The 13,416-nt window shown below is 31.5% G+C and overlaps 1 protein-coding gene across 1 annotated transcript in view; it reads right to left on the minus strand.

Moving 5' to 3' along the window:
* Nucleotides 1-13,416, minus strand: part of LOC136986773 (transcription factor TFIIIB component B'' homolog) — a 50,824-nt gene that overhangs the window by 8,687 nt on the left and 28,721 nt on the right. Inside the window, exons 6-9 of the mRNA XM_067284377.1 lie at nucleotides 12,814-13,094; nucleotides 8,536-8,630; nucleotides 8,415-8,469; nucleotides 2,125-2,283 (exon numbers count right to left, since the gene is read on the minus strand). Coding sequence (XP_067140478.1) covers nucleotides 2,125-2,283; nucleotides 8,415-8,469; nucleotides 8,536-8,630; nucleotides 12,814-13,094 — 590 coding nt within the window. The remainder of the gene's footprint in view (nucleotides 1-2,124; nucleotides 2,284-8,414; nucleotides 8,470-8,535; nucleotides 8,631-12,813; nucleotides 13,095-13,416) is intronic.

Here is a 13,416-nt window from a genome sequence, read left to right on the forward strand (position 1 = left end):
TTAAAGTCACTGCACTTACAATAATTTGGCTAAACATTAGAGCATCTTTGACCAGTATCAGTGAAGGAACTTCTGGTGTCAATTGACTAATAATATGTTAAAATTTAAAAAAATATGCTATTATTTTATAAATACTCAATACATTTATGTGGTTTTTTTAAAGGTTTCATTTAAGAGTCAGTCAGCTCTTGAAAGAGCTATTAAACATTAGAATCCTCCTATAACGTTCAGTAACTCAGTGTCACTATTCTCTCTTGTAAATTATAAGTGATAAAATGTCAATCATGCAAGTTCAAAATAATCCAATGAATTTATTCAAAATTTAAGATGTCCATAGTAATCACCACAGTCACTAAATATTTTAAATTTCATCCAAACCAGTTCATTGGTCCTGGCGATATTAAGGGTTTTCGTTGGTACTTTAACATTACACGTGTTGCCGAGCTCTATTATAGAGTATGGTAGCACTATACGATGAAAATATAATATCCATTATATTACTAAAAAGTGATTTTATAATTTTTAAATTTTTAACAGACAAATATGGCACCTTTTGGATAAGCACTTGATTAACACTTGCCCCTGGTGCCAAATGCTCCAGCTATATACATAAGTCGTCATAGGTATAACTCGACACCATCGGTTAAGTAGTCAGTTTTCTGTGGTCCCGGCCGACTTACATAGGCATTAATGTTAAAATAAATGGTGTCAAGTAAACCTGAGTTTTTTAACTTGTCATCACTGGATAAATCGACATACTTTTGCTGGCCCACACTCGTTTAGACTTCTGATAAGTCTACTCCCCTCCTGAAAAAAATGAGTTTACACCACACTGTGCAGTGTAAACTCATTTTTTTTTTTCAGGAGGGGAGTCAACTTATTTATTAATAAAGGAATTTTTATTAATATGTATAAACATTTTATGTATTTTTATATATAAAATAATAACAGATAAACAGAAAGAAAATATATGATCTACATCAATGTCACAGCAGAACCAGATTTTGCATTTTCTCACATCAAGCGTTATTTGTAGCACATGTTTCACATTTCTGTTAGAAATGAGTGTCCAAAAGCTAACAATGCTGAGGCTGAAGGAAAAATACAAACTTGTCTGAATTTGAATGTTAGAAAACTCCACAAGCTGAATTTGCAAACAAAAAAACCTTCCAAAAACTACATTGGTGAGAATCCTGAAGAAAAAAGAGGAAATTAATAAGCTTTTTCTTGGATTTTCATCACGGCTGTCTTGAAAATGCCAGAGAAAGTCGCCGTACAAAGATGTTGAAGATGCTCTCGTACGTTGGCTAAAGCAAATTCATTCATCGAATCTTTCCGTTTCAGGACCGATACTGGAAAAAAAAGGTGATGGAAATTGCTGGGATACTTGGAGTAGAAACCAACTTTAGTGCCAGTGATGGATGGTCAAAGAGGTACATTGTTCTACTGTATTTTCCTAATTGTAGTATTGTGGTTTTTTTCAACTTCGCTTTAGTCATCATATCGAATAACTCAACTATTTTCACTTCCCCTTGGGGTGTCTACTTATGCGGACTCGACTGTATATAGGTACAAGTATAGCCTAATTTGTGGAGGCAAGTGCAAAGTTTGCCTGTTCACAACCATCATATACAAAAATTGCCTTTTTCTTTCTGGCTCTGTCTCAATTCTATTGCAATACAAGAAAGTAGTGCTATGTCCTAGTACAACTAATGAGTTTTATTATGATATACATGGTGATAATTTGAAAGCTGTATTTCATCAATGAATTCACATTAAAAATCTTAAGCAGTATTTATATCTACAAATGTTTGAATTTATTTAGACTTGTAGACTCTAATTTTTGCATCACATAAAAATAAACATTACCTATGTTATTGTATAATTTTTATGTCAAAAGACATTTTGGCAACAATATATGATCCTTTATATTACTTAATCACAAATCAAAAGGATTAAGTGATGTATTTAAGTGAGTATCAACTTTTTATATCAAATATGATATTAATGAAAGATTAGAATGCAACAATATTAATGTGCTTTAAATAACTCTTTTTATACTATTTATCAAAATCTACATCAGTTGTACAAAGTTACTGAATTATTATTAAGTCAATTTACTACCTTTATCAAGACTCTTATCTTTTTTTCTTTTTTTGACTTTAGTCTTTGGGTTCAAATCTTTTGAACATTTTCTTTTAGATTTTTCTTCTTCACTACTGTAGTTTGAACCATCATCGTCATCTTCATCAAATCCAGTTAAATCAAATTGCTGAGGATCTTCTAAAATAGTAAAAACTTACTTTAAATATATTGATTTGTTTTAAGATTATTAAATAGTTTAAAATATATTTCATATCACATATTTTATATATTTGAATAACAACTATAGAATTTCAAGTAGTTATTTAGTGATATTAAACTTTCTTTTCTGATACAGTGAAACCTCACTTAACAAGCACCTTGCATAACGAGTGTTTCACACAACAAGCAAAATAAATTGTGAAAAAATGACTCACTTAACGAGTGGTCAGGTGAGGAAAGTCCCGGATTTTGTGCATGCTACATCAGTATGAGTTTTGCACTTGTTCCACTAGCATCTTAGTGTGGCTTGTGATAACACATTTTTCCAAACTTATGTTCAGACATATTACATATAAACATTAACAACCATAGCCTGCTACAGTATATAATAATCACACCAAACAATATGCTATGTAAATTCTTGGGCTATGTAAAGGCCATAATTAAATATTAGAAATTAATTAATTTGATTAGAGGCAGGCTAGAGTTAGGCAGTTATGCTGCCATCTCAGATTAAATTTAATGACCAATTCTAAATTAAATTCCAGAAATGTGTAAATTAAAAATTAATTATTTATAATTACAATGGAACCACGCTTAACAAGCATAATTCGTTTCAGAACCTCACTTGTAATGCAAAACAATTTTTCCCATAGAAATTAATGTAAAATACAATAATGCGTTCCATGCCAAAAAAAATTCTCATATACTGTATTTACTTGCATATAAGACAAGGTTTTTATTCATTTTTTCACTGTATCAAAAACCTAGGTCGTCCTATAAGCGCAAGTGAAGGATCCTTTGTGTTTTTGTAATAATTTTTGTGAACTGTGTATAGTTCATGCTGCCATTATAGCAGAGTGCTATCGAGGTCAAGGTGAATGTCACTTTTAAAAAGATGATCCGAAAATAGCTGGTCACTTAGCAATGATTATAAATGTAGGTATTTCATATTTGTTAAATTGGTATTTTTAATGAATATTTGTACATTCTGAATCATTAAAAATAAACTTTTTCTTCTCACGTGCATTATAATCTTTTGGTTTTGCTACATGGGTATCAGGTGTGTGGAAAAGCAATCTTCAAAAGCTGATAGCAGTCATTCAGAAAATACTGCATTTTAAATTCACTTGAATGGATGATGCTTTGTGGAGTATGAGTGAAAAAGAAGAGAATTGTAACGAAGCTTCGGGGGGTGAGTCCAAGTAGATAAAAGGTGATTGCATCAAGAAAACATGATTGTTTGTCTTAATACGTGCGTTTGATGATAATTTATTTCTGATTAAACAAAATAAAATTAGAATTGTATTAATAAATCTAATTTTCTTTATTTTCATCTTTAAAGTCACACCTTGTCCTATATGCAAGATTGTCCTATACGCAAGTAAATATGGTATTTTACATATAATGTTTATTCAAAGGAAATTATACAATATACATTGTTAAGGAGCATGAATCATCATAATTGTTTCTTCTAGCACGGAATGGTACAACCTAGAATGCAAATTCGATTTGCAGAATACAAAAAAAAATCACAGATAATAGCATTGATATGCACACAATCTGGACTTCCCCTCTCCTCATCACTCATTAAGCGAGTCGTTTTTTAAAAAATTTGATTTGCTCGTTAAGCGAGGTTCCACTCTATTAAATTTAATACGATATGGCAGCATAACTGCCTATCTGTAGTCAAGTTAACTGATTTCTAATATTTAATTATAGCCCTTACATAGCCCAAGAATTTGGCATATTGTTTGGCATTGTCATGCCGTACATTTCTATATTCAACGGTTCACTCAACAGTGAATTTTCCATTGAGTTCCTCTCTTGAACGATCTGATGTCATGTTTTGTAGAAAAAAAAAAAACGTTTCCATTGAGAGGGCACTTTTCATGATGGCGGACTTAATTATGGAGAAGGCAACGATTGTGACTGTTTTGCTAAATAATTAAAGTAACTCACTTAATCATTAATTCAAATAAATCCTTTTATTCAAATGAACCCTTATCTGTATCAATTTCTTCTATACTGGGTCTTTAATAATTTGAATTTCTTGAATATTTATATCATTAGGAAGACTTAAAAAGGTCCTAAGTCCTTAGGTCAATATTGGTCCTAATCACTTTTAGACAAATTTGTGGACGTTGTTTGCTTATGAAAAAAAGCTTAATATTTTAATATTGACTAAATTATCCAACATAATCATGAAATCGCGTTTTATCATATTCAGATCGTTCATTAATCTGTCTGCTATTACAGCATCCACAGCAAGAGCAAATGGATAGTTTCTATAAGCAAAATTTACTTATTTCATGGAAGTCGCCATGTTAGTTTGTTGAATACTCAACAGTCTTTCAGGTCATTGAGACCGTTGAGCTCAACAGTGAATCAGCAGTGACGTTACTCACTAGTCTCAACGGAAAACTCAACAGTCCATTTACAAACGTCGTTTTCTCACCATTGAGTCAATCGTTGAATATAGAAACATATGGATTGTGATATCATGTAATGAACAGGATTGGTCGATTTCAACTGGTAACGAATGCTGCTGAGGAGAGATCATTGAGGAACACGATCAGTTAAATTTGAACTGGTAGTGCATGTGTCTCAAGGAAGAGACCATTGGCTGACACATCATGTGATGTGGCAGACCTAGAATACAGCTATGACTAGCATAGTCACTGATTGGTTGGCCGATAGCTGTCGACGGTTATATAAGGTTGAAGTGAGAAATGTGTGTTTATCAGACATATTATTTGGAATTTTTTTTCTGCATCATTTAATTACCATTGCAAAGATGTCCCCAAAGAAAAAGATGCAAGAAGAGAACCATAAGAGAATTAAAAAATAACCACAGAAATAAAACGTAAAATCATTAAAAAGTGAGAACAAGGTGTGAATGTGGCTGATCTAGCATACACATACAATCGATCTACATCAACGATTTGCACTATGCTCAAGAACAAGGATAAGATTAAGAAGATAGTTGCTTCAAAGGGTGTGACAAGAATATCTAGGCAACAGTTATGTATTCTTGACGATGTTGAAAGGTTACTTCTCATACGGATAAACGAAAAGAAATTGCAAGGCAACACTATTAACGAGAACATCATTTGTGAGAAGATAAAAGTGATTTTCGCTGACCTCGTTAAAAAAATGCCAGGATCATCGACTGAAGAAGATGTATTTAAGGGAAGTTGTGGGTGGTTCAAGAAGTTTAAGAGAAAAACCGGCATCCATAACATTGTAAGGCATGGTAAAGTAGCAAGCTCTGACACAAAGGCAGCAGAGAACTTCATTGGCAACTTCAAGAAGTTCATAGATTCTGAGGGTTATCTGCCACAACAGGTTTTTCATTGCGATGAAATGGGTCTCTTCTGGAAAAAGATGCCGAAGTGAACCTATATAACAGCAGAAGAGAATACATTGCCTGACTACAAGCCAATAAAAGACAGTCTTATGCTGCTATTTTGCATCAATGCAAGTGGCGATTTGAAAATTAAATCACTGCTTGTTTACCATTCGGAAACTCCACAAGCCTTCAAGAAGTGTAAAGTCCAGAAGAGCAGGCTAAATGTGATGTGGAGATCCAACAACAAGGCTTGGGTGACATGTGACCTTTTTACTAATTGGATGAATGAAGTGTTTGGTCTGTCTGTAAAAAAATATTTGCTTGAGATGAGTATGCCACTCCATGTCTTGCTTGTTTATGAACAATGCTCCTGCCCATCCTCCAAGCCTACAAGATGACTGACCTCCTTCAAGAATTTAAATTTATCAAGATCCAGTTTCTGCCTCCCAACGCTACTCCGTTACTCCAGCCAATGGACCAGCAGGTTATTTCTAACTTTAAGAAGCTATACACTAAAGCACTTTTCGAGCATTGTTTTGAGGTGACTGAAGGTACCAATCTCACTCTCAGAGAATTTTGGAAATATCACTTTCACATCGTTGCTTTCCTCAAGATGATCCAAAAGGCATAGGAAGGTGTTACCAAGAGAACCCTCACTTCTGCCTGGAAGAAGCTTTGGCCGGAGAGCATTATCAAATGTGATTCTGAGAAGTTTGAGACAGTGCTTGTGGACCCTGTAGTCAACGAGATTGTGTCTTTGGCCAAAATCATGGGACTGGCAGTGGATAACAATGATATCAATGAGCTTGTGGAAGAGCATAGCCAAGAGCTGACCACTGAAAAGCTTAAGAGTTGTATTGCATTTCACAGCAAGAAGTCATGGAGGAGAGTTTGTCAGAAGAGGAGGTAACTGCATAGCAACAATCTTCTGGAGAAATAAGAGAAATGCTGAAAGCATGGGAAACTGTTGCATTGTACATTGAGAATCATCATCGAATAAGGCAATGGCTACATGTGCTACAAATTTATTTAATGATGACGCTTCAAAATTTGGTGAAAATGAGACACAGCATCGACAAAAACAAATGTCTCTAAACAGCTAGCTTTCTAGTAAAAAAGAATTATGTACTGTATCATAAACAAAAAAAAAATTGAAATAACTAGTTTAGTTTTCTGTAAATCGAATTCACATTCCAGGTTGGTTTATTCTGCGCTAGAAGAAAAAGTGAAGATATTGTTAAGGAATGTAAATTGTCTTTGAATAAATGTTATACACAAAATATTTGAGTATTTTTTTCGGTGTCAAACACATCGTATTTTACATTAATTTCTATGGAAAAAATTGTTTTGCATAATGAGTATTTCGCATTACGAGTAAGGTACTGGAACAAATTATGCTCATTAAGTGAGGTTCCACTGTACTTGGACAATTCTGCATATCTAGTTACTTCCATTTAAGAATTTTTCTTTGGTTTTACATAAATTCAGAAAATTAATGAGCTAGAATATACATAGTGGCTGCAGCAATGCCATGTTGAAAGAAAATTGAATACCTACCATTTTCCTTTTAGTCAAGGGGGTGTGTCTTCTGTATTGTGTAAAGGCAATGAGTTAGAATATTCTAACTCATTGTGTAAAAGTGTGCAAAGGAAAGGAAGAATTTTAACCAAGGTGGTGCAAGTCAAAATGACCCTACTTAGTATTTTTTTTAAATTTTAAAAGTTAATAATTAGACATTTCTTTCTTTAACCTTTTATTTAAATTTTTCTAAGCAATACAAAATATTTTGAGGCAATAGGTTAAATGCATTTCTAAACATTCTTAATTTTACTTTCCTGACTGTTATGTATACATAACAAGGGAAAGCATTGGAATCGTGTCAAACTTGACTGAGTTTTTTGCAAATCTTTGTTTTGAAACCTGAATCCAACAAAGTTGAAAAAGGTAAAAATATTCCATGTATGTGTGTTGGCATTTATAAGAAACAAAATTTGGCATGATAGCTTTTGTATAAGAAGCACTGATGTTATTAAATTTTGGTGGTTAGAGGATAAAAGGGTGGGGAGATAGAGGGGTGTCATGTGTCATATCTTGAGAGAAATTAGATTTAATAAAAATGTTATTCATTATTAACATTTATAATTTTTTTTTAAAATAAAACTCATCACTATCCTCAAAATTAAGCTCTTTTCCATTTTATAATAATTAAGAATATATTTTATTTAAAAGAGCTTTTTAAATGTTAGAGTTTTACATCAGTTGAGATGATCACATCACTTACGTGGTGATGTAAGTAATATTTTACTTAATAATATACCAACTTATTTACAGTAAAGTAAATAAGTTGGTATTTGACAATTTTAAATTTGTAGAATACTGTCCTTTTCAATTTGAATTTTCTCCAGAAGATTAATAGTACTTTTGACAGAATTACAGCTGTCAAGCATTAAACTTGTAAGTTTTATTATACAATTCTTTTAATTAAATGTTGATATGCAGAGTTTTTCGTTAGGTGTTAGTTTGACACTAAGCACTAAAAATAGCACTAATAATTTTATCTTCCACACACACACACACACACACACACGTGTAAATTTATATATAATATATATATATAAGTTCTTAAGTTGAGAGCTTTTGATAAATTTAGATTTCATGAAATGAATATTTCAGTATGAATTTTCAAATAGAACATACAATAAGACATTTCATTTTTATAATTGGTTTCCTTTATATAACAAATAGAATTTTTACTTACTCATTGCTCTATCAACTAACTTTCTGTTTAGTCTCTCTTCTCTTTTAAATTTATTCTAAAAAAATAAATAAAATTTAAATAAACGATATATAAACAACAGTAATATGTAATTGGTTTTTACCTTTAACTCCTGTCTAGTTCTATTTGGAAAAAGGTTTTGCATTAAGCTAAAATCTGTCCCAACAACATTTAATGCTTTATAAAATTTTGTTGTTTCTGTAAAAAAAATTTTTTTTAAATCAAAACATATCTGCTAATATAAGATTACTAAAATATTATTATTATTATTATTATTTTAAAATTAAATTTAATATATAAATTATAGAAAGTAAATACAATAATTCTGCAGGAAAATTAAATATAGTCTATACGACAAGTCTATACTTCTAGAATATTTCATAAGAAATTTTAAAATTTATTATGAGTAGCTAACTCTAAATGAAAAAAGTTTCACAGAAAATATAAAATAAACATTATTTACAATATATTTTTTTTATTTTACACACTAAAGTAAGTAACGCATAAGGCATGAGATTTCTACCTCTACATAAAAAATAAAAAACCCATTATTTATTTATGTTGTATTGTATTTTAAAGTAAAAACTCAGATATATGAACAGTAATTAGCTTAAAATATAGCTAATAATCCTCTGATGCAATTACAGTGGGTAATCGGTTAATGAACATAATCCATTCCAAGACCATGTTTGCTACCCAAATTGTTCGTTAACCGATTATCAATTTATCATACATATTTATGGGAATTTGATTAATTTGTCTGAAGACCCCAAAAAAAAATAAATAAATAAATAAATAATTTGTCATCTTTATTATTACATATAACTAAACATAATAATATACAAACACACACACACACACACACAGTCTTGCATTTTTATCAGTCATGTTTTTTTTTTTCCATTTGTGGAGCATCAAAGAATCTGTCTAATGTCAATTGCTTTTCTCTCTTATTCAAGATTTTTTGGAAGTAATTAACAGCATTATCGTTGTAGAGATCACCAAGCTTATTAACCTCAACCTGGTTTGGATGCCATTCTAAGATCATTGTTCTGACATCCTCCCACTTCTTCAAAAGATTTTTATTAGCAGATGGTCAGCATATGTCCTCTTTTTCAGGAGAGAACATATCTTGGTGTGCTCATTCAAGATTTCTTGGAGTTCTTCTGTCTTCAGATCAGTTTCAGGTTTATGTTATGAGCTCTTCAATGTCATCTTCATTCATCGCCAATTTAAGATCTCTAGCAGTTGTCACAATTTCATCCATAATTTCAGGAACCTCAGCTCTGCCGCCTGGAATGTAGAAGAAACACAGCTTTTGCCAAGCAGAATTCAACTGTTGTTGAATGACTTCTTATGACACCTTTCGAATGAGCCAAATGACTTCAAGAATATCAAATTTTTCTTTCCAAAATGTTTTTAATGTCATCATTGAGGAGAATAGGCATGATTCAAAACACTGATGAAACAATGTGCAAATGTACAATTTCTTGAAACCCACAATAATTTCCTGATCCATTGGTTGAATCAACAAAGTGGTATTTGGAGACAGAAACTGAACTGTCAGCCAGGGAAAGTCTTCCAGCAAATTATCATCAAGATCTTTTGGGTGTCCTGGTGCATTGTCCAATAATAACAGTGCTTTCAATGGCTATTCATTGATCTGGAGATAATTCTTGATGTTTGGAGCACAAACTTCAAACAGCCATTCTTTGGAAAGAGCCTGCTTGACCCATGCCATTTTATTTGATTTCCACATCACTGGTTTCCGATTTGTTTGCAGTCCATAACCCGATCACCCACTGTATTTGAAAATGCTTGTACAGGTTGATTATACTGTACCTGAAATGTTTAGGATTGAAAATGTTTCATATTTTTGAATACATACAGGGTGGGCCAGCGAAAACGAAACGGCAGAGTGTTTGTGTTCGTCCAAGCAAATCGCTCGGACAGGTCGATTTTATTCTCGAGGGGACATCTTTTGCAATAAAGTTTTTGCGATTCTGAATACAACAGACAACAAAAAATTTTAAAAACTCATTTATTTTGTATTAACTAAACAAACATTTATTTCGAAAAAAATCTTTGTTTAGTTAATATTCAGATTCGCAAAAACTTTATTGCATAAGATGTCCCCTTGAGAATAAAATCGACCTGTCTGAGCGATTTGCTTGGACGAACACAAACACTCTGCCGTTTCGTTTTCGTTGGCCCACCCTGTATAGTGAAACTGAAGAGAATTATCATCTGGATCTTTTTGACATTTTTAATATCATAATACATACAATCTGAAAATAAGCAGTTGCAAACAACTTGCACTGACAATGCCTGACAGTTTATTAAATCATGACAGTGTGACATAGTATTGTAATGCAACAGTGTACACAAACTATAGTATTTTGCAGCACAAACAGTAAGTTGTAGACTTATGCTAAGCTACCAGAAGAAAATTTTGACAACAATGCATCATAATTTAATTTTCTGATGTCAGCATGAACCATTCTGTAAATAGACTAGACTTTCAACATACAGTGTTGAAGTCAGTTTATGTAGTAATGGCTGGATGGTCAAGACAGTTAAGACTAGTTTTGGACCAGAATGGAATATTGGTTTCAGAAAGTGAAATCTTTAGGAAAGTTTAAGATAATAAAATTATGAATACATTTAAAATTATGTAGCTCTGCTCCAATGTTTGACATAAAAGTATTCTGACAACACTATATACATGTTAGTTCTGGAGTGTGCTGAGCATGTGAGAAGAAAACACTTTTCTTATTTTTTTGTGATTCAGCAACTTTAGCTCTTGTTGACAAAATTTTTCTCAATGTTTCTTGATTATGTGCTCCTGATGTGCTGGAATAATATTTCATTCCAGCACATCAGAATTATTGGATTTTTAAAGTGTAATAAAAACCTTTGAATTGAATACTGTTCTACTTAGTCAGTCCTTTCTCATAGAATAGCCTTAATTCTATATTTCACGACAACATTTTAGGCATGCTTGTAATGTAAATGCAAATGCATTGCAATGCTAAAAACATTCTAAATTTGAAGCTTATTGTATTATTTATAATTCAATTTTGTCGTCTTAGCATTTAACTTTTGTAACTATGTTACCTAATGAGTATCTTGAATTTAGTTTTAGTTTTAGATGGGAATTATCTTGGTAATAATAGAAGTCTTGGTCAATAGACCAGATATATTCATTAACAAACAAAACAAAACCACTTACATCACAGACATATCTATCCAAACATCCAATATATACACACTGAAAGAATTAGTAAATACTGAGAACTTGCTCAGGAAATGAAGTGTCTGTGGATAATGGCTAAGATACAGTTAGATGCATTAAATTTTAGACAATGGAAAGGTTTGGGCATATTCCATTTGCTTTGTAGGTATAGAGGATATTTAAAAGCAAGAGGTGAAGGAATTGCTATAACATGAGTGTCAGAACAGGCCAATGAAAATTTTATTTATGACGTAGTTTTGTAATTGGCAGAATAACAAAGTATTTGGTTAAGATAATGCTCTATTTCTCCCAGCTTCAACATTTTAGAATGATCAGGTGTAGCAGTGTGATCATGACGCCTGTAAAGTGATTTAAACCTTTTCCCAAAGTAAACAAAATAACTTAATAACTTATACAAGGATCATGACCTTATTGCATGCATCACTATAATTTGTGTTACAGCAATTCCTTCACTTCATGTTTGCAAAACTTATACACTTATCCCATTCAAAACAAATGGAACATACCCACATCTGTTAACTATATAAAATTTAATGCATTTAATTGTACTTATTATGACAGTAGTTCTTTCTTGCCCAGGCATCATACACTACACAAAAATCTTTTTATGCTGTTGTGAAGCCCTAATGTTTCATCACACTATGGAAGGCTGCCATACTAAACACATGTTTATATACTGTATGTGTATGTAACTAACTAGAAAACAAATTTTTATCATGCCTTAATTTAAATCCAATATAGCATTACACACTGGTATATAAGAGTAGCATGTAGTAACATACACTTCAACACTACCATAATAATAACAAATAATAATCTTTCTTTTCATATATTTATGATAATCCAAATAATAATAGTTCACTTCTTTCAACATTGTGCTTATCCAGTAAAAGCCCCAAAATCAAACTTTTTTAAGTTAAATGTATTTTTGACATGCAGTCTCAAAATGTTTGCCATCTTATCAACATAACAAAATACACATTTATTGTGTAATGATGATAATGCATTATGACTGATATTACTTTCCATTTAAAGATAAAAATACTTCATAATTTTATAATGTAAATATATAGCATATTAACTACATAAAAATTTTTAAGTTATAAATAAAATAATTTATTGTACCTTTATCTGTCCAAAAATGTTTTGGCCTCTGTTTTCTAAAAGAAGAATATGTACATTCAGAGACCTCTTGAACAACTTCTGTTAAAGTGTTTTTATCATTGCTTCTTCGAATCACTAAAGAATCTTCATCAATTGTAATTTCTCCATTTGGACCAACCATCACACGTGGCCCGGGTATGGATTCTTCCGAAGGTTGTTCAATTTCCTGCTCCTCTAAATTCTCATTACTTGGCATATCCTGAGGATCATCAACTTCTTCTTCTTCTTCATCTTCTTCCTCTCTACAAATTTAAAAATAAAAATTACTATTAAAACCAATAAAAAGTTATCTTTGTGCAAATGATATACTACTTTTAATTCCAAGTAAAAATAAATTATATTTCATTACGTAATGAAATACTATGTTTTTAAGTTAATTTAAAAAGGCCTATCAAGATTTAGTTTCTGTAAAATACTTCTAACTGTCCTTCTATCTATAAATTTCTGTACTCAAATTCACAAAATTTCATCTAGTGTTGCATCATGCCATATTAATAATTTTCTGTGCAAAAAGATTTATGAAAATGTTTAGGTAAAACCAAAAAAAGTACTAAATTACATTAA

This window comes from Centruroides vittatus, unplaced genomic scaffold (assembly GCF_030686945.1).
Source record: "Centruroides vittatus isolate TY-2023 unplaced genomic scaffold, ASM3068694v2 scaffold_1172, whole genome shotgun sequence".
Lineage (NCBI taxonomy): Eukaryota > Metazoa > Arthropoda > Arachnida > Scorpiones > Buthidae > Centruroides > Centruroides vittatus.